Consider the following 21,516-nt stretch of genomic DNA (forward strand, 5'->3'; position numbering starts at 1 on the left):
TATGAGGATACCTTTGCACCGACAGCGCGGATGACCACGATTCGGACCGTTCTTGCTCTTGCTTCTTCTCAGAGGTGGCCCGTGTACCAGATGGATATAAAATCGGCGTTCCTTAATGGTGACCTGCAGGAGGAGGTGTACGTTGAGCAGCCTCCAGGCTTTATTGTTCCAGGATCGGAAGGGATGGTTTACAGGTTACGTAAGGCCTTGTATGGTCTTAAGCAGGCTCCGAGGGCTTGGAATCAGAAGATTGATTCCTTCTTTATTCGGAGTGGATTCCAGAGATCGGTTGCAGATCCGAACCTGTATCTCTTTCGGGAACGCGGCATGGTCACACTTATCATCCTTTATGTGGATGATCTCATTCTCACCGGCGGTCATGTGGAGCACATTGGAGTGACGAAGGCTGCCTTGTCAAAGGAGTTTGAGATGACCGACTTAGGCTTACTCCACTTTTTCTTGGGATTGGAGATCTGGCAGACCCAGAGGGGGTTTTTCGTCTCTCAGCAGCGGTATGTTCATGAGTTGCTTGAGGCCTTTGGGATGGAGAACTGCAAGCCGATTACTTCGCCGATGGACCCGAACACAAAGTTAACCGTTACAGATCCTTGTGAGCCAGTTGATGCCTCGCAATACCGGAAGTTGGTTGGTTCATTGATCTGGTTGCTGAACACCAGATTGGACTTGAGCTTCTCCGTGGGGCTGTTGAGCTCTTTTATGCAAACGCCATTGAAGACTCATTGGGACGCAGGATTGCGGATCTTGCGGTATCTGCAGAGTACGAAGGATCTGGGACTCTTTTACACAGGAGGGAATGGAGTCAAGCTCCAAGGTTGGAGTGACTCAGATTGGGGAGGGGATCCAGACACGAGGAGGTCTACTTCAGGATACACTTTTACCCTCGGCTCAGGAGCGGTTTCTTGGAGTAGCAAGAAGCAGCCAACTATTGCCCTTTCTTCGACAGAGGCAGAGTATCGGGCTGCTTGTGGTGCTGCTTGTGAGGTTGTATGGCTGCGGAGGCTGCTAGGCGAGATGGGGTTTCCACAGAGGGAGCCCACAGTCATCCAGTGTGATAACCAGAGTTGTATAGCTATTGCTCGGAACCCGGTTTTCCATGCCCGGACCAAGCATATAGAGATACAGTATCAAATTTTACGTGAGAAGATCTTGGCGGGTGACATCTTGCTACTTTATTGTTCGACGGAGGACAATGCGGCAGACCTCTTCACGAAGTCTCTACCTCAGGCTATGCTTAGGCGGCACTCTAGCTCCCTGGGGTTGGTTACACAGCCAGGAGCTGAGAGGGGGTGTTAGAAGTCATCTCCTGTCTATTTGTATACACGAGGGCCTCTGTTGTGGGTGTGCCCGCCCGTATATCATTTTTCCACACTCCCCGTATTTTTTCCCTATTTTTTCCCATTTTTTCCCTATTTTTTCCCATTTTTTCCTAGTGGCTGGAGGGCTGCCAGGTGATGCCAGGAGCACTCTGAAGCTGGCCGACTGCATCTGCATCAGTCGTGGGCTGTAGGAGTGCTGGCCGACTTGATCTGCTCAGGCGTAGGCATCTGTAGCTGGCCGACTGCTATTTTCAGCAGTCGTGGACATTTTACACAGTCGTGGGCACTTTCTAGAGCTGGCCGACTGCCCTCATGGGTTTGTATATATTGCCCCTCATCCTCCTCCACTTTCTCATTCAGTATTTCCGGGATCTTGTGTATAGAGAAGAGTTTACACACATCTCTCTGTGTTTCTTGTGCTGATTAATTTTCTGCAGTCTACTTGCTCTTGTCTACCCAAGTTTGGTTATCATTTCCGCCGCATATTCTGACACAAACTACCCTTCCTATAATTCCTTTTCATGTCAAAATCCTACATAAGTTCTACCCACCGTGCCTTCCTCTCCCTCAACTCAGGTTTAGTACAAACGTACTCGATCGACTCTTGGTCAGTCAAAACAACGAATTTGGATCCATATAAATAATTTCTCCAAATTTTCAATGTGTTAATCATTGTATATTTCTCTTTCTCCTGAGTATGCCATTTGACCTAGGTATCATCAAGTTTTCTACTCTCAAAAGCCATAGGGCGGTCCTCTTGGAACAAGGCAACCCCTATCTTATAATCATTGGCATCAATCTCAACCACGAATGGTATTGCGAGGATTTGGTAAGGCCAAAACAGGTGAGTCCTTCACCTTAAGCTTGAGAGTATGAAAAGCCTCATCAAGCTTGTCATTCAAGGCAATAGGACTATTAGACTTTCGCCCCCCGCCCCTGCCCCCCTGCCCCCCCCCCCCCCCCCCCCCCGCCCCCTTGAGGAGGTTTGTGAAAGGAGAATTTCTGAACAGTCTCTCATAGACTTTTTAAGAAGGACAATGAATCCGTTTCAATTATCAAATGGGTGTGCTTTGGTTTCTGAAGCTTGTGTTGATGACTCTTTTTTCTTCCTAAGAATACACCAAATGATCTTAAAGTACTTATGCAAGCTCTTGAGCTCTTTGGAGAGGCGGCCTGTTTGTTCAAAAATTTTAAAAAATTAAAATTACTACCTTTGAAGGAGATGGATTGGCATAGCATTTTATGGCTGGGACAGATTATTTAGCCCACTGACATTGTTCGATACCTGTGATATCCTCTAGGCTGGAATATGTCTGCTATTGACTTGGTCATGCAAAGGCTACAAGCCAATTTGGATTATTGGCAATTATCTACTTGGCCTCTTTATGTATGACTCATAATTCTGAAGTCCATTCTGATGGCTTACATTCGATTCTTTTTGCCACTTTTAATATGGTCAAAACAACAGATTTCAAGCTTATATCAAAGACCATGGAGGTATTATGGCGAACTAAAGATCATCAGAAAGCATTGTGCCTTCTGAGATTTGAAAGAATCTGCGCATCTAAGTTGGATGGTGGTCTCAATGTTCTTGATATTCACCATCATATGTTGGCATGTAAGCAACTCTGCAACAAACTTTTTTGGCTCAACAACAGCCCAAGACTCTCATGATTGCTGCTATGTTCAAACTTTCTCCTTTGGTAAATGGAAGCTACGCTACTGGGATTTACTATTTGGACATGTCCAAGGCAAGATTCCTGGCTGCCCATACACAAGCTGATTGATTGCTGGTTGGGAGGCAATATTGCATATGTTATTTGGTCTAGAAGACCTCCTCAGACACGAAATTCATTCAGGAAGGAGAACATACATTGGAGTCATGCTTTTGCTTCTCCATTAGGATTACAGCTCCTAGATCAGCTTACTTTCTGTCTATCAAAAGCATATGCACTGTGCAAGATTTCATATCTTCTGAGGGGCGTGTTCTATCTTCTCAATTGAGATGGGGTTTGGTATGCATTACAGGCCTACATGGTAGGAAATCCAAACACAATTACAGCCCTTCCAGGATGTTGTATTGGACCCCGACGAGGATAGACTGGAAGATTGGATATTCCATAGAGAGGAGACTTTTGTTTCTGTGAAATTTCCTTTTTAGAGATTGCAGCAGCCAGGATCTACCGATTAATTATACCACCACCATGGTTTTCTGAGTATGGAAATATGCTATGGATTATGAATAAGTTTGCGATATGGTGGAAAAAAACTTTGCAGAGGCTATGGAAAAGCAAGTTACCTCTCAAACAGAGAGTCTTCTTTTTGTGATGCATTTCAGGAGTACTTCTTGTTAGTAGCATTTTGGCAAAAAGATTGCTTTTGCTCATTGTCCAAGATGTTCTTCCTTGAATGAGACCATTCATCACTTGTTGTGGCGTTGCCATGACACAGGATTTCCTGCTTCATTTATCTAGATTCTTGAATGGTAGATTTCCAGGAGTATGTTTCTCTCAGCATTTTTGGATATTCGACATATATGAGCAGAGATTTGCACATAAGACTATCTTTTCTAGCGGACGTGATTTTGGGCGTTCTGGACAATTTGGATTGCTCGTAATCGACTGGTTTTCGAGTTGACCTCAATTGACAAGTATCAGTATTTTCGTCAATTGTTTTGCGACAATCTCTACATGATTGCTATCAGCTACAACAATTAGATAAGTCTCATCTGGGTTTACTTTTCCATGTATGTATGTATGTATGACACACACACACACACACACACACACACACACCAAAAAAAAAACACAAATTAATAAATATATATAATAAATATTCATCTAGGTATATAATAAATATATATACATGTATTACATATATATGCATATTAGATATATATACATGCATGTTTGTATTTATATTGGAGAGTTCACTTTATCGAGCGCACTCATAAGCAGTGCATGGTTTGGAATGTTTTGGATTCTCAAAAACAAATTTATAGATAATGTGGAAAGTATGAAAGCCTGCCTCTTTTTTAAAAAAAAGTGTTGTATGTGCTGTAATTTTCACACAGATGCCTCTTCATGGACCACAACCTGAACCATTATGGTTGACTAAAAGCTTGCTGCTGGATCATTGCCATCGTTTTACCTTTTAACATTTACTAACTGAATGAAATGATGACTGTGCTTCTCATATCTATGCATGTGTTTGTCAACTCAAATATTAATTTCCTTGTCCTATCTCATTTGCAAGTTTTTTTTTGAAGATGACCATTAAAACAGGCTCATTACGGACCAGGATTTACCAATCCATATTCCAATTGCCCAGCCAGGTTTTAACAACCAGCTTTTCACCCACAAGTTCATTGGACCTTACTGGAGGAACTGGCAAGCTCACCTCCCTCTTGGGAGCACCCCCAAGCCCTTGTGTCCCGTACCACCAGTGCCCACCTTCCTGGTGTAAGGCTTGAGCTTTACACTGGCCTAGTCTAGATCCTTGGTTCTTTGGGCTTTCAGCTAGGGGGACCCCCATTAATGAGCCTATGTTTCACTTATATATAAACTCTAGGTATGCATGTCCTTATCTTAAGGTCGCTTTATATTGGTTCGTCAACTAAAACATGTTTTGTCCAATTAGCCTAGCCTGGTCGTAGAATGCCAGCTTAGTTATATCTCTAGGGACATAACAGTCATAGAGATTCATGTTGTTGCATTGCTGTCTTTTACTGGTTGCGGTAAGTATCAATCATAATACATGTGTGGTGTTGCGTTGCAGCTGTTCCGGCAGTTTTTGGTATCACATGAGTTTGTTGAGATCCATACACCTAAGCTCATAGCAGGTGCAAGTGAAGGGGGAGCTGCTGTTTTTAAACTGGACTACAAAGGACAGCCTGCATGTCTTGCACAATCTCCTCAGCTACATAAGCAGATGGCTATTTGTGCGGATTTTGGACGTGTTTTTGAAATTGGCCCTGTATTCAGAGCTGAGAACTCCTTCACCCACAGGCATCTATGTGAATTCACTGGCCTTGATCTGGAGATGGAAGTTAAGGAGCATTACTTTGAGGTGTCACTTTTTCCCCTCCCTTTTATTGAGAGACAAGGCTATCAGTAATGATTGCTGTTTGTCAAAATAGAAAGTATTACCTGCTCATTGTTTGGTGCTTTGTATGTCTCTAGGTTTTGGATCTTCTCGAGCAGATGTTTGTTTTTATCTTTGATGGGATACATGAGCACTGCAGTAAAGAGCTCGAAGCCATCAATGAGCAATATCCCTTTGAGCGCCTCAAGGTTTGTGTGGTTCCCAATTTCGTAGATTCTTTTTGTTGCTTTAGACTTGGTGTTTATTAAACACTTACATTGGTTACTGCAGTACTTGAGGAGAACCTTGCGGCTCACATTTGAAGAGGGCCTGCAATTATTGAAGGTAAGAATTGCATTTACTGATGGTGATACCTTACTCATACTTCATGTACTTGATGAAGCTATTCAAATGCTTTGTGATTTTCCTATTCTCTTTTTTGTTGGGTTTGGTGGGGGGGGGGGGGTGAGGAGTGGGAGGAGGTTAGTAAATGAGGGATTCGTCATCGCATGAGTGAACTTGTTGAGGTGAATGTATATGCCTTGTGGCACATTTTTTATTTGTCAATAATTGCTCCTTTTTGTTCCGTGCGCTTGCAGGAAGATGGGATTGAAGTGGATCCTTTTGGTGATCTGGATACAGCTTCTGAAAGAAAACTAGGATTGCTGGTCAAAAAGAAGTATGAGTCTAAGATGTATCTTTTTTGTTTTTAAGTGGTTTTTGTTTCCATTTTCCCTTATTATTGATAATTTACAGGTATGATACCGACTTCTACATTCTCCATCGTTATCCCCTGGCTGTCCGGCCTTTCTACACAATGCCTTGCCAAGACGATCCACGTTACAGCAATTCTTTTGATGTTTTCATTCGAGGTCTGTGAATTAACTGTAGAATTTGTAACAATAAGCTGATTGGTGTTAGGTGTCTATAGCAGCAGGAGAGGAAATTTTCTTCATCTTACTTTTTTTTAACCAAGCCGTTTTTTTTTGCCAGTCTATAGTTCAAGCATTTGAGAGTTTTTAACGGGCACATTCGCAAGTATAGTTTTTAACAGGCGCATTTGCAAGTCTTCATGTTATAGATGCTTCATTTGATTAAAGCTATGCAAAAGTGCGTGAGGCTCTGAGCTCCCCCCCGTCCCTGCGTTCCTGCGCCCCCACCCGCCTCTAGTTCGTGGCCTCTGCGGGCCCCCCCCATCTTCCATCCGCCCCCTTCCCCTTCCCCCCCCCCCCAATTCTGCCTGTCTCACCCTCTGCCTAGCCCGCTGTTCTGCCCCCCCTGCTCTGCGCACCGCCGCCTTGCCCCCCCCTCTGCCCCTGTTTTCGCTTGCCCTGCCTCCCCCCCCAGTTTTTCGCCTGCCCCCCCCCCTCCCCCCCCTTCCTCTGCAATGGAGCACCAGGCCCCGACTGCAGACGACCCAGTTGCCGGCGAGTGGTGGACAGTTGGCCCACGCTCGGGCCGCTACCGGCTGACTACCAGAGCCGAGTGTCGCTGCGCATGCGCGCGCGCCAGGCCGGCAGAGCTCTGGAGGATTCGGTTCTGTCAGAGAACTGTTATGAGCATTTATCTTAGCACTTTCTCGTTGGTGACGCGCCCTCTCCAGTCACGGAGCGGCCCCCTCCGGCCCCACCAGTATGGCAGCGATGCCTCGTCGAGATTCCCCTCCTGGCCCCCAGTGTTCTGTGGCCGACTGACCTCTCTGAGTTCCCGGCGGGTCCCTCCTTGCAGCCTTCCTCTCCAATGGATCTCTCCACAGTAGCACCCCCCCTCTCCCTCCCCGAGCGTCTCCCCTCCCTCGCCGCCTCCCCCTGCCTCCTCCTCCCCCTCCTCTTCCATCCTCGACACCGACTTCTCCCGCAACAGTTCACTCTGCTCCACCCTCATCATCCGAGCCCCCCCCCCCCCCCCCCCCTCTCCTCCTCCCCCTCCCCCCCCCCCCCTCCTCTTCCATCCTCAACACCGACTTCTCCCACAACAGTTCACTCTGCTCCACCCTCATCATCCGAGCGGCATTCCCGTTGCCCCCTTGCAACCCCTAACCCAAAGCGAAGGCAGCCGACAAGTTTTGTCCGTCGCTTGATTCACTGCTTTTCAAAGCCGGTTGAGATGACCATTGCCGCTTCCCCGATGAGGGCCATCCCGCCTGAGTCCCCAGGATCTTGGGGCAACTTGTGGATTACAGTTTCTGCCGATGTCTTCCGCGACGGAAGGGACCGACATGATTGAGGAGACAATAGTCCCTATTCGTGCATGTGTGGGTTTTCACCACTCTAGACCCTCTACGCTAGATAACGGCATGATGATCTTCTCTTTTCCCTTCAGTGCAGCCCTGGGAACGGAGTGGCATCCTGAGTTGGTGGTTTCCGCCATCCAGGGACAGGCAGTCGTGCTCTGCCACCATCTCCACGATCTTCGCACCACGATCTTCGCATCACCGACGTTCTCACCCATTTTTGGCTTTTGGCTAGGATTGATGGTAGCCTTCAACTTGGAGGTGTTGCTCTGCGTATTCATGCATGCTTCTGCTGTGGTACCTCCCCCGTTTTTACAGATACCTCCATTGTGATCGATGGAGTCCGGAGTATGCATACGCTTGCGCTTGGATAGAGTGGCGTCACATAGAGGACATGATCAATGCCTACTTGGTGCGCCTTTGTCCCCGCACAGATTGTGACTATTCCCCATCTAAACCCTCGCCCAAGACTCTTCGAGTGGAGGGCAGTTCCGCTAGTGCCGCATCACACATAGATTGATATGCGGATTGCTTCATGGAACATTCAGGGTTTAGGGGGGCCTTAGTGCTTTTAGAGACAAGGCGTCCTCATAGGCGAGCGTTAGAGAGCCATAGTTGGGGGACTCATCGACATTTTAATCCTCCAAGAGCAACATCTTTCAATGGGGCGCACCCACCGCTGATGTGAGAAGTTTCTTCCAGGCAAGAGTTACACTTTTTGGTCCCCATCCTTTGGCCTCTTAGGGACGCAAGGTGTGTGTATTTCCTTCAGTGAGCAGCTTTTGTCGCAGTGATTGGCTCAGGAGTCATAGTCCTGGGGCGTGCACAATGGATTGCCATTTTGATCAGAGAGGATAGCGTTGGCTTCCTCAATATTTATGCTCCAAACATTGTTGCAGGTAGAGCACTCTTTTGGAGCACAGTCTGCCAGGCTCTCCCTCAGGCTGACTTTTGGTGCTTAGGCGGTGACTTTAACATGATAGAGGCAGTAGAAGACAGACTTGGAGATGGCACGGCCACAGTCTCAGGAGTAGAGTATTCGGCTTGGAAGGAGATGATTCTCACACTGAGGGGATAGGACCCTTGGCATTTTCCAGAGTTTGGGCATAGCACTGGAGCCTTTGCTTCTCGAGGTCGGATAGGAGGAGCAATGGCTCCAACCTCTCTAGACTAGATAGGTTTTATGTTGATGAGTGGGCTTGCAGTTGAGGCGGCATGATTGGTATCCTGGCAGGCACGTCTTTTTTTTACCACGCCCCGATTATTTTGTCCCTAGAGGACCCTTGGAGGCATGACAAGCATGAGAGCTTGAGGATTCCGGACAGCCTCATTTAGGACCCGGAGATATGCAGCAGGATGGAGCAGATATGGGCGGGCATGGACTTTATTTCAGGCTCTACTGCGTGCACACTGGATGTGGGCCTAGGGGAGATTATCAATTTCTTTTAGGAGGCAGCTCAGAGCCGATTGGAGGGCTTCTGAGAGCTGGAGGGGAGTTTGAGGAGGAGTCTAGCCTTTTTACAGCAGCTTCAGGAGAGGTCCCCCGATAGCCAGTGGATTGAAAGTCAGCTTGCTGCCGCCCGCACGGAGGTTAGATCCATAGAAGAGGAGAACGAGGTGGAGTACAGGTATCATCCCAGGGCCTTGGTTTTTTGACTCACGCCAGAGAGACAGTCACAGGGGATTTCTTTGAGATAGCCACAGGAACAAAGATGGCATTCGTAGTAGGAGACCACCCTTTTCTCCCAGACTTGATCATAGTTGTCTTCGTACGACCTACAACAGCATATCGTACGGACTTTTTCGAGAAAACATTTTTTTTTTGGGAGTAGTAGTCTTGTTTTTGTTGTCTATGGCTGTTTGAGCTTTCCTCTGTATTATGATGCTTCCCTCCTTTTTAAAATACTCCATATCTCGAAATTGGAAATACCGAAGTTTATAAGTAATTTTTTAAAAAACACGATGAGGTTCTAGTAGTTCTTCCTCCGCTCTTACAAATGAGGATGCTCTGATTGCCTTGTTACAGGAGCTTAGAGAGCCCGAGTTTGATGACGAGGGCAACATCCTTAGTGAGGGTGACTTCTGCAAGCTCTCCGATAGGCACTCTTCTGATGGAGATGATCCTAGCGAGAGCTCTGATTTTGATAATGATCACTTCTCCATCTAGATTCTATCCCCAATCCTCTAGCCTCCCTTTTTTGTGCACCACTTTTTGTACTCACTACTATGGTTACATGCGCCTAGAGCACTCGCATTGTATGACTTAGGCTTTAGCCTAACATCTATGTATGTTTTCAACTTGGTTTTAATGGAATTTTGGTTTGAGTCATGTGACAACTTGTCTTCACTTTGAAATTGAAAATACTAAAGTTTGTAAGTATTTTTTTTGAAGACCATACGATACATTCTCTCCTATGGAGGCTTCATTTTTTATCAGCTGATAGTCAATGCCATTCTACCCATCTTGCTCGTTGACATCTCAAGAGTATTTTACCAATGTTTTGGGGTAGTTGAGCTGGCTCTCATACGAGCTCTTACACAGCACTAGTCCAAAAATTTGATAAACATTAGGAACCCCTTTATGGTGAAATAAAGGAACCCTGTGATATCGTTGACTTTTCAAGGAGGCGAGCCCGTGGTTGTCACATCAAAAGCTTCAACATGGGAAAGTGAAAGGAAGTATAGGAGACAGTGCAGGATTGTGTATCTTTGCCCATATGAGGTGAAGAGGAAAAGCTAAAGATGAAGCTCGGGAGAAAAGACACCAAGGACAGGAAGTAGTCAGCCAGGAACAAGAAGCAGTTGAAGTGTTATGGTGCAAGAGATGGGTTGAAGGCTATGGCTTTCGACACTTTGTCACGAGTGGTATCTTCACGGAAGCTTCATGGGTTGTTCGGAAAGGCAACTTATTTCTATGTTTAGTAGTGGTGGTCTACTATGTTTCATCAGGAACTTGTGCTTACCACTTGGGTGGAGTGCAATCAAGTTTTGGGTGCCTGAGGATGTATTCGATGAGGCTCAGACGGAAGCGGAGGAACTTGATGAGGTTCTTATTCCCGAGCAAATATTGGCACACAAGGAAAGAAAGGTACAAGGTAAAGTTTCCCGTCGCTATCTTATGAAGTTCAAGAACTGTTCACCGATGAATGCGAAGTGGATGGAGGAGGGTGACTTAGCAGATTCACCTCAGGTATTGCAACTTTATCTTGATGCCTTTGAGTTGGAGCTGACTCTTGCGACGGCTCATTCAGGTTCAGCAGAGCTGGGGTCTAGAGCATTGCCTGATGCTCAAGAGGGGGGTAGCACCTCCACTCCCCTTGTTACAGACAGGCTCAGTTTTTATCTAGAAGTCGCTTGGTGATATCTTTGTATTCACCCGAGGTATTGAGGCTGACAGTACATCCGCTTATGGGACTTCTATGATATTGTGTACTAGTTACATGAGATGCTATTTCTGTAGTTGGTCTCCTCTGGAATGGCATAGTTTGGTTTAACTCAAAGTCTGCAGCAACCTGAGCTAACACTTCGAGACTCTATGGAGGGCATAAGTCTTGCGAGCAGTCCTAGAGTTGGTTTGGTTCATAGATATATGGATTAACTCTATCTGTGCATGTATGCATACACTTTCTGAGGTATTATTGTATTCTGGTGCCATTGGATCCTGGTACCCTTGAGAATACATTAATATATGGGTAATACTCTGGATTGAGTGGTGTGATGCATGTATATTGGTATAATACATCAAGTACTTTATTATGTTCATGGATGCATCACTGAGTGTGACTCCTGCGGGATAGCCATGAGACATATGTGGAAAGTACTTCGTGGATGTATAGTTTAGATGCATTGAATGCTTTCATATGCTCATTTCTGTACCTTCAGTCGTGGGTCCTGCGGGATGCTCATGGGTGTAAGGCTTGCGAGCAACCCTTAGACTGTTATTTTGGAGTAGGTAGAGCATCTTGAGGAGCATATTGTTTGCAAATGCATATATGTGTCATGCCTATGTTTGTCATATGTAGAATGATGGATGGTTTTGTTTTTGGCTAACACAGGTTACGTGTTTCCATTTGGTTTTAGACTTTTGCTGCAGGTTCTCAAGGAACAAGCAAGAGTTGTTTGTCACTTCGACGTGACAGTGGGGCCTAATTGTCTAGGATGATTGTTTCATCACCCAGATGCACTAGAGGGGAATTTCTTTTGTTATATGGGGAATCTTTGCTCATACGATGCCTTACTGTGTTATTGAGTGCAATCGAGGACGCTTGCTATTTTTTCAAGAGGGTGGTATGTTACGACCCTGTGTTTTTCCTCTGGACAGTAAGCAGGTGGGCACGGGCACGGGCACGGGCACGGGCACGGATGGACAGTGTGAAAGGCATCAGCTTGGAATCAAGAAAGAAACCCGTGTGTGTGGCCAGCCCAAGTGTGAAAGGGACAAAAGAGGATTTTAAAGTTTATAAGGTTTTTAAACCTTTTAGGCTTAAAATAATATTATTTGTATGGAGGCATGCGCTTTTATATTTGCTTTTGGCTTTTTGGAGAAAAGCGATTTGAATCGCATGTTTTATAAAAAAGGCGAAGGGTGGTGTGGGTCATGGAGGTGTAGCACATGGCGTGTGGCGCATCACCTTGGGATAACAGGTCTGCAGGTGTGGCGTGTGGCGAACTCTTGGGTTTTGGTCGTGGCCTTGGCGGCGATTTGGGTATTCCCTCTTGTCTTGGAGCAGCCAACAGAGGCGACTGTACAGCAGCCAGTCGCAAAGGCTGAGAGAAGGCGTTGGGCAGGGGATGCACGGCAGCAGCTAGTCGCCAAAAAGCAAGTCCAAGAAAGCATACCACATGTTTGGGAAGGCGATGCAGGGGCTGGGCGCACAGCAACGTAAAAGCCAGGTGTTGGCGGACGTTGATGTACGTGCGGAAGCAGTCAGGCTAAGGCCATGTGCTGGTGGCGGCTGCACGTGTGGAAGCAGCCAGGTGGGCAGTTTTTCTGCAGCACAGAACATGCCGGCATTGTCATCATCACTTTCGCTCCCCCTTTCGTTTGAGCCTTCATCTTCTTTGTGCTAGAGTTGCACCGGGCCTTGTGAGCTTGAGAGGCTGCTCGGCGCTCTCTGGATCTATGCTCCCTGGACTGTGACTGAGAAGGCGAGATGTGGCTAAGAGGCAGATTACAGGGTCCTTTCATGGTCAGACGCACAGAGGGCTACAGCGTGAGCCTTTATGGAGACAAATCTGTTCGTCTGGATGGCTACAGTTTTTGGTTTAGAAAACACTCTATGGGAAGGCCACGATGGAAGCTATTTTGAAAGCCGGTTTCATCTCCTTACGAAGAGAGCAAGGAATGTTCTGAAAAGTGCCTTGGTTAGTAAGTGGAAGAACTTGGATCATGGGACACATCTAAGGTAGACTTGCAAGAGAGCAAGGGTGCCATTAGAGGTGCCGGCTGGCGAGTCTTGAGCCTCGAATGTGTATGAGGTCCTCGAACACTTAGCTTGAGGGGCTTTTTGAAGACAAAGATCAAGGGTTAAGATTTTGCGAATGGCTCTTGACACAAAAGACATGGGGTAAGGCTTGCTAAGCACTCATGTGGAAGTCTTGGGTGAAACTATAAGGGATCCTATTGGTGGAGGATTCTACAAGTTGTACTTTGTACTCAAATTTTGATCAAGTAAAGAAATACCGCAAAGGGCGCCATTGCGTTTTGGGGCCAATTGGTGTCCATGTACTATCTGTAGGAGCATTCTAGCTCCCCCTATTTGTTTCCTTTTCCAGGTCCCCATGGGTGATGAAGTGTTTTGAGTGCGAGTGTTTGTTTCACCGCCCGTTAGATTTCTGAAGGCCGGTTTTATCTATATCTTTTAATTCTTCTCTATCTATGCCACCCAATATCAATTTAATCTTGCTCCTAGTTCACTTGGTGACCTCAAATGGAGGACAATTAGTACAAAATACTTGGTAATCTCTATTGGAGTTGATTTATGATTTCGTGCCAACCTATTGAACAAATAAATTAGTGGCCTCTCCTAGGTGCCCAGGAGGCCCATGGGAAACCACTAACAAAAAGAATGATGGAGCCCCTCAGCCACAAAATGGCTGGACCAGGGGCATTTTGGCTGCAGTCAAAATGCCTATGATCGCGCCATGTTGGTGGTTGGGGGAGGCTCCAAACATTTGTTTTGTGCATTATTTCCCCAGGGGCCTCCTAGGCACCATGGGGAGGCCCTTTGCATGCCTAGTAGGCATTAAAACTAAAAAAGGTCCCCCCCCTTGCCAGATATCCATAGTCTGATGGGAGGCCTTTTTAATAAAATTTCTAATGCCCACCAGGCATGCAAGGTGTTGGGGTAAAGGCGTTATGCCCACCCTTATAGTGTGTACAAGCCCATAAGTTATAGTACATAGTACACTTAGTACTTTTAATGTACTAAGTGCACTATGTGTACTAGTGCAATATACATGTGTGATAGGGGAGTCACACACTCATGCTTCATGAGTTTACTTATCCCCACAACTCTCTCTCTCTCTCTCCTTGTTCTCTCTGTGTATGTCTCACACAAGTGAAACCCTAACTGTTTCTCCCCATCAACTGGTATCAGAGCTTGAAGCGCCTCCCTCCCCTTTTTCTGTAAGGCGTGGAGTGAGTGAGTGAGGCCGATCCTGTGAGAAATCAGAAGGCAGCATAGCGAGGAGGCCAGCAGTGAACCCGATGTGAAATAAGCCACAAGTCTGTAGTCGTGTCAGCGTTTCTGCAGTATAGGCACGCAGGCGAGTGTGGTAGCTCTACACGGTGAAGCAGCGTTGGCCCTTTAGCGTGAGCAGCGAGTGGATACACAGTCGACTACAAGTGTGTAGCGCTGGGCGTCGGCGGCTGGCGCTAGGCGAAACCAGGAGCGTAGCTGGATGAGTCGGCGGCAGCTAGGCGATTCGGCTGGCAAAAAACGCGTATTAGCGCTAATACGCGTTACACACGTAAGCCAAGTACACGGTCGACGGTCAGCTACGTAAGGAATACGTGTAGCGCTGGATCCGACGGAGAGCTTGCTTGTTGACGTATTCGCCAGCAGCCTTACGTTGGTGAACAGCGTGGAGCGAACCAGGCGAAGCAGGTCCCTCCAACTCGTCGCCCACTTTCTGCCACGCTGGTCTTCTTCTGTTGTGCGTGCTGCCTCCGACAAGCCTGTGAAAGCCGACAGGCAGCTATGGGTCAGGGAGCTTCATAGCAGCCAGCCATCTGAGCATCACCAACAATCTGCAGTCAACATCAGAATTGCCCCTCAAATCAGAATTTCCCCTCAAATTCAGCCCAAATTAGAGGTATTTTGCTTCAATTTCGGGAATTTTTATGTCCCTTATTTGCAATTGAGCAGGTACAGGTGCCAAATTGCTCAATTTTGAGCAAAATTGGCAAAATTGGGTGACATTGGTCACAATCAGGATCAATTTGCAGGAAATTGGTCACAATCAGGATCAATTTGCAAGAAATTGGATGTCGAAATTTGGGGCTTTTGATGTAATTGTGCAATTAAGCACTCATACATGCTGTATGATGTGAAAAATCGCACTTTTGGGCAAAATTGCAGCAAATTGCAGTGCAAATCAAGAGGCTTTTGTGCCGATTTGGTTGATTTGCATGCAGGCGATCGCATTTGATGCTGTGGATAATGTGCTGATGCCTTACAAGCACTCAATGTGCTTGTAAATCAAGGGGCTTTCATGTATTGGATGTATATGTGGCCAGGGGGAAGCATCGTGAACACTCTGGATGCCTTCATGTGCGTCAATGTACCATGTATGATCAGAAATTGATCTTAAATCAAGGGGCTTTTCAAGTTTTTATGCTTGTTGAGCTTGGCAAAGCAGCAGGCAAGACATTTATGCCTTGAATCCTCAAAAATCAGCTTGCAGTCAAGGGGCTTTTGCCCAATTTCTGTTCGGGACTGTTGTATGCAGTGTATAGGACTGTAAAAGTCTGATTTTTTCTCATTTGGACAGCCAAGAGAGCATTTATTGCTACTGTACCTGTTGGTACAGATTTGGCACAGCTTTGTGCAAGTTTTGGCATGGCTGTACACTGTTTTGAGTGACCAAAAGGTTCAAATTCAGCTGCTGTACTTGCCGGTACAGGTTTGGTACATCATTGGTGAGCACTTAATACTGCTGTACAGTACTTTGGAAGGGCAAAAGAGCACATTTGAGGTGCTGTCCAAAATCTGCAGCAACCAGATTTTGGTGTTTTCATCACAAAAAGTGGGAGAAAAGTTGCATTCTTGCTTCCGCAGTGGGAGATAAAGCTTGGGAGAACAACTGTGAGCACTTTGTGTGCTTTTGGTGCAGTGTTTGCACACTTTGCAGGGAGTCAGGCATTGACAGGTTGCATTTTGCTATGGCAACCACAGGTGAGAGCTCTTCATTGCTTCACATCAAGAAGCTTGAAGGCTCGCATAATTATGATATTTGGCAAACCCAGTGCTACAATGTGTTGCTCCAGAAAAAGCAGCACAAGCCTATCAAAGAAAGGGGTGTGATGCCCGCTTCTCTTACTGCTGAAGAGTGGGAAGATATGGATGAGCTGGCAAGATCTACTATCATGTTGTCTGTGTCAGATTCATTACTTTTCATTATTCGTGAAGAGAAGACAGCTTGGGGAATGTGGCAGAGATTGCAGGACTTGTATGCCCAACAAAGTGCCTCAAGCAAAGTGTATTGGTTGAAGAAACTCATAGGTCTTCAGATGAAGGAAGGGGCGTCTATGACAGCCCATCTAAATGAGTTTAATGGTATTGTCAGCTAGGTCATTAATCAAAAATTGGCAATGGACGATGAGTTCAAAGCCACTTTTTTGTTATGCACTTTGCCAGAGAGTTGGGACACATTCAGGACAGCCACTAGCAATTCGCATGCTATGCTGTCATATGCAGATGTTGAGGGTGCTCTTCTTCAGGAAGAGATGAACAGGAAAAACAACTCTGTTGGAAAGTCCAATGCAATGAATGCACGTGGGAGATCCCAGCAAAGGGGAAAAAGCCAAGAAAGGGGAAGGAGCAAGTCTCGCTCCAAAAAGGATTTGGAATGCCATTATTGTGGCAAGAAGGGACACATCAAAAAGCAATGCTACAAATGGAAAAATGATCAAAAAGAAAAGGGAAAAGGCAAAGACAAAGAGAAGGATGAAGCCAAAGATGTAAAGCCAAAGGGCAAAAGTGGAGTCAAGATTGAAGAAATCAATGTGTCACATGCAGGTGGCAGTGAGGATGAGGTCCTATTTACTTCTTCACTTGATGCCCATTCACTTCTTACAGGTGGTCATGGTATGCACTCATGGATCATTGATTCAGGTGCCTTCTTTCATGTCACAGGTTGCAGAGACTTGTTTATCAGGTATACTGCTGGCAATGAAGGAGTGGTTTATTTGGGTGATAACCATGCATGCAAGATTCTTGGCAGAGGTGATGTGAGACTTGTATTTTCAGATGGCTCACAGCTTATGCTCCATGATGTCAGGCATGTGCCTGAGATCAAGAAGAACTTGCTTTCTACTGGACAGCTTGATGATGCTGATTATGTTACCACATTTGGTAGTGGAAAGTGGAAAATTAGTAAGGGCTCACTGGTTGTTGCCAGAGGCTCTAAGGTGGACACTCTTTATTTTATGCATGCAGGTGTTTGTCACCATGCTAATGTAAATGCAACCGAGCTGCCGGAAATTTCTATGTGGCATAGCCGGTTGGGACACATGAGTGTCAAGGGAATGGAGCAATTGTCTCGTTTGGGTTACTTGCCTTCTCTAAAGTTTTCAAGTTTTCAGTTTTGTGAGCATTGTATATATGGTAGGCAACTACAGTGCCCCCACAAGAAAGCTCTTGGACAGAAAGATGCTCAGTTAGAGCTTGTGCATACAGATGTATGTGAGATGCCTCAGCTTTCTTTCGGAGGGGCAAAATACTTTGTGTCTTTTATAGATGATGCCACACGCAAGGTGTGGGTTTATCCTCTTCGTTTGAAGAGTGATACATTCTCAGTGTTTCAGAAGTTTGTTGCTCTTGTTGAGAATCAAACTGGCAAAACACTGAAGGCTTTGCGTTCCGACAATGGTGGAGAGTATATGTCCAAACAGTTTCAGGACTTTTGTGATGCTAAAGGCATCAAGAGGGAGCTTTCTACTCCTTATGATCCTCCACAAAACGGGACAGCAGAGAGGGAGAACAGGACCATACAGGAGAAGGTCCGTTCTATGTTGTCACATGCTGCATTACCTCATGGTTTTTGGGCTGAAGCTGTTATGACAGCCGTTCACCTTATAAACAGGTCACCTAACACGAGGCTTGGTGGGAAAGTGCCAGAAAGGGACAGGGAAGCCTCCGTCATACAAGCACTTGAGAGTGTTTGGTTGCGTTGCGTACGTGCACATACGCAGGGAAATGCGCACCAAACTTGATCCTAAGTCTCACAAATGCATATTCCTAGGATATGGTGACAGAGGTGAAACTATGAGCTTATTTTCAGCTTTTTACAATCATAAAGAAAACATTCCATAGGATCAAATATCACTCTCATGTCTTGCTCAACCATTTTTCCACTAGTAGTAAGTTCTTTGTAATACCTAGAACACATAATACATTATATAAGTGTTTCTCCTCTCAGGTGTGTATACAATCTGTATTTGTATGTCACACCCACATGAGTAGCAAGATGGGTTGTGTCATCCTCGATAGTAGTCACATATGAAGGCACTTCCACTTCTTGCTTTGCTTTAAACCATTCATCATGGCTGATCATGTGATTACTATAGCCCAAGTTAATGTACCATTTTTTTCACATACATTCATACTCAAGCTTTTATGCTCATGATTTATACAAAACAATTTCTCTTGCATGTATAAGGAGCCTGCAAGGCAACATGAGCGTGGCAGAGTCATCTTTGATGATGATGGACATCATGGACAACAACAAAGGGCTGTAAATCAGCCATTACAGCAGGAAAACCAGCCCTTAAATGGTGCTGAAAATGGTCCAAATGGACAGCCAGAGATGGCAGAAGATATCCCTATGGATATACCACAGATAGAGGAAATACCGGGCATGATTTTTCAGCCCTATGGCATGGAACAGGAGCCACCAATGGGTGATATGCAGGCTGGACAGCAACCTGCAAATGATGGTCATTGGGTACGGAGGTCCACTAGACCCTCCAGAGCCCCTGACAGGTTTGTTCCAGGGGTTGACTATTTGATGCTTACTGACTGTGGGGAGCCCTCATGTTATAAGGAGGCTTTACAGAAAGCAGACAAGGCTCTATGGGAGCGTGCCATGAAGTCAGAGATGGATTCTTTGCATAAAAATGAAACATGGAAGTTGGTGCATTTGCCTGCAGGCAAGAAGGTTTCGCCATGCAAATGGGTATACAGGCTCAAAGTTGCACGAGATGCAAAGCCAAGATACAAAGCCAGGTTAGTGGCTAAGGGCTTCAAGCAGGAATATGGTGTGGACTTTGATGAGATCTTCTCTCCAGTGGTCAAAATGACCACACTTAGAGCTGTGTTAGCTTTGGTTGCGCATGATGATCTGGACTTGATTCAGATGGATGTGAAGACTGCTTTTCTTCACGGTGATCTCCATGAGGAGATATATATGCAGCAGCCAGAGGGTTATGCAGTGAGTGGAAAGGAGAAGCTTGTATGCAAGCTGAAAAAGAGTCTTTATGGGCTCAAACAGGCACCAAGAGAATGGTATCATAAATTTGATACATTCATGAAATCTCAAAAATTCAGGAGAAGTGACATAGATCACTGCTTGTACACCAAGAAAGCTTTGGATGGCAGTCTATTGATTCTCATTTTGTATGTTGATGATATGTTGATTGCCGGTAAATCTCGTAAAGAGATGGATGCTTTGAAGAAGAGGCTGCATGAAACCTTTGATATGAAGGATTTGGGTGATGCAAATCACATCTTGGGTATGCGGATACTTCGGGACAGAAATCAGCATGTGTTGTATTTGTCTCAGAAGGAATACATTGGCAAAGTCTTGCAGAGGTTCAATATGGATGGGGGGAAGAAGACTAGTACTCCTTTGCCTCCATATGTGAAACTCAGTGCTATGGACAGCCCACAGTCAGATAGAGACAGGGCTGATATGGCCAAGATTCCGTATGCTTCAGCTTGTGGCAGTCTCATGTATGCCATGGTTGCTACTAGGCCGGACATTGCATTTGCAGTGGGAGTGGTTTCTAGATACATGGCCAACCTTGGCAAGAAGCATTGGGAAGCAGTGAAAGGTGTCATGAGATACCTGAAGGGCACACAGGATATGTGCATTTGCTTTGGCAAACAGGATGCATTAGTGCATGGTTACACGGATTCGGATTATGCCGGTCATCCAGATAACCGGAAGTCTACTACCGGTTATGTGTTTACATTCACAGGAGGTGCTGTGTCATGGATATCCAGGATGCAGAAGTGCACTGCCTTATCTACTACAGAGGCCGAGTATATTGCAGCCACAGAGGCTTGCAAGGAGGCATTATGGCTATCTCGGTTAGTGGTTGATTTGGGTTATACAGGGGATATTCCATTGTTGCATTGTGACAGTCAGAGTGCCATCCAGTTGGCAAAGAACCCTGTCTTTCATGCAAAGACGAAGCATGTGGATGTGAAGTATCACTTCATCGGAGAGGTGATAGAGAACAAGCAAATTCAGCTTGTTAAGATTCATACGGATGACAACCCGGCTGATCTGTTGACGAAGAGTTTGCCTCCGGAGCGGTTTGCTCATTGCAGACACTTGATGGGCATTGGATGAGGCCAGTTTCAGCCTTGATATGGCCTTGTATATTATCATGTACATGCTGATTTTTTCTTTTCCTTTACTTAAGGGCACTTTGCCTTTAAGTGGGAGGTTGTTGGGGTAAAGGCGTTATGCCCACCCTTATAGTGTGTACAAGCCCATAAGTTATAGTACATAGTACACTTAGTACTTTTAATGTACTAAGTGCACTATGTGTACTAGTGCAATATACATGTGTGATAGGGGAGTCACACACTCATGCTTCATGAGTTGACTTATCCCCACAACTCTCTCTCTCTCTCTCCCTTGTTCTCTCTGTGTATGTCTCACACAAGTGAAACCCTAACTGTTTCTCCCCATCACAAGGGGCCTCTTCTTGGTTTCTGCGAGGCCTTGGGCTAAACCATGCACAAAAATAATGGCCAGATCCCCCCGGCTAGGTCGACGCAACCAAGGGAATTCAAGTAGCTCTACCGAATGCCCCTAGTTGCATTATGGCCACTGTCTACATTGTCAGCTAGCAGATGATATTTGATGTGTAATTGGACTATGGGGTTAAATATTAGGGCAAGGTTAATTTTCTTTGAGTGATTAGCTTGATAGTGGTGAGGTGTAGTGGTTGGGGAATCTTGAGGTGTTTTTAGCATTGGACAATGCCAAAATGCTATTTTGTAACTATAGCCATGCTTGGTTGGCATTAGAAATATACAAAAAGACCCACCCCACCCTCACCAAATCCAAGGTCTGGTGTGGGTGGTGGGGCCTTTTTTTTTTTCAAATTTTCTAATGCTCACTATATACAAGTTTATAGCCATGTACGTGGCCTCCATGTATGTCCACTTTCAAATACATTATATCAAATGTCCCCCCTCAAAGGGTGCTTGCTGATCTCTCTCTGGCTGGTTTCTCTTGTTGTCTATGGAGGTCGGGTATATTTTAACTTTTATGTACTCAACTGTCAATCCAATTACTTATCTTTCATGGTCAGGTTCGCGGCATGCAGCTTGGTGCTGCATTGGTCGGAATTGCCTGTGGTGCTCCCATCTCCCTCGAAAGGTGTGAATGATGTATGTGTAG

The 21,516-nt window shown here is 45.7% G+C and overlaps 1 protein-coding gene across 1 annotated transcript in view; it reads left to right on the forward strand.

The window, feature by feature from the left end:
* Nucleotides 1-21,516, forward strand: part of LOC147634744 (aspartate--tRNA ligase 1, cytoplasmic-like) — a 52,800-nt gene that overhangs the window by 12,442 nt on the left and 18,842 nt on the right. Inside the window, 5 exon segments of the mRNA XM_086803913.1 lie at nt 5,115-5,405; nt 5,519-5,629; nt 5,712-5,765; nt 6,020-6,099; nt 6,177-6,292. Coding sequence (XP_086660039.1) covers nt 5,115-5,405; nt 5,519-5,629; nt 5,712-5,765; nt 6,020-6,099; nt 6,177-6,292 — 652 coding nt within the window.

This window comes from Cibotium barometz, chromosome 10, assembly GCF_041138505.1.
Source record: "Cibotium barometz isolate CiBa-2024 chromosome 10, ASM4113850v1, whole genome shotgun sequence".
Classification (NCBI taxonomy): Eukaryota; Viridiplantae; Streptophyta; class Polypodiopsida; order Cyatheales; family Cibotiaceae; genus Cibotium; species Cibotium barometz.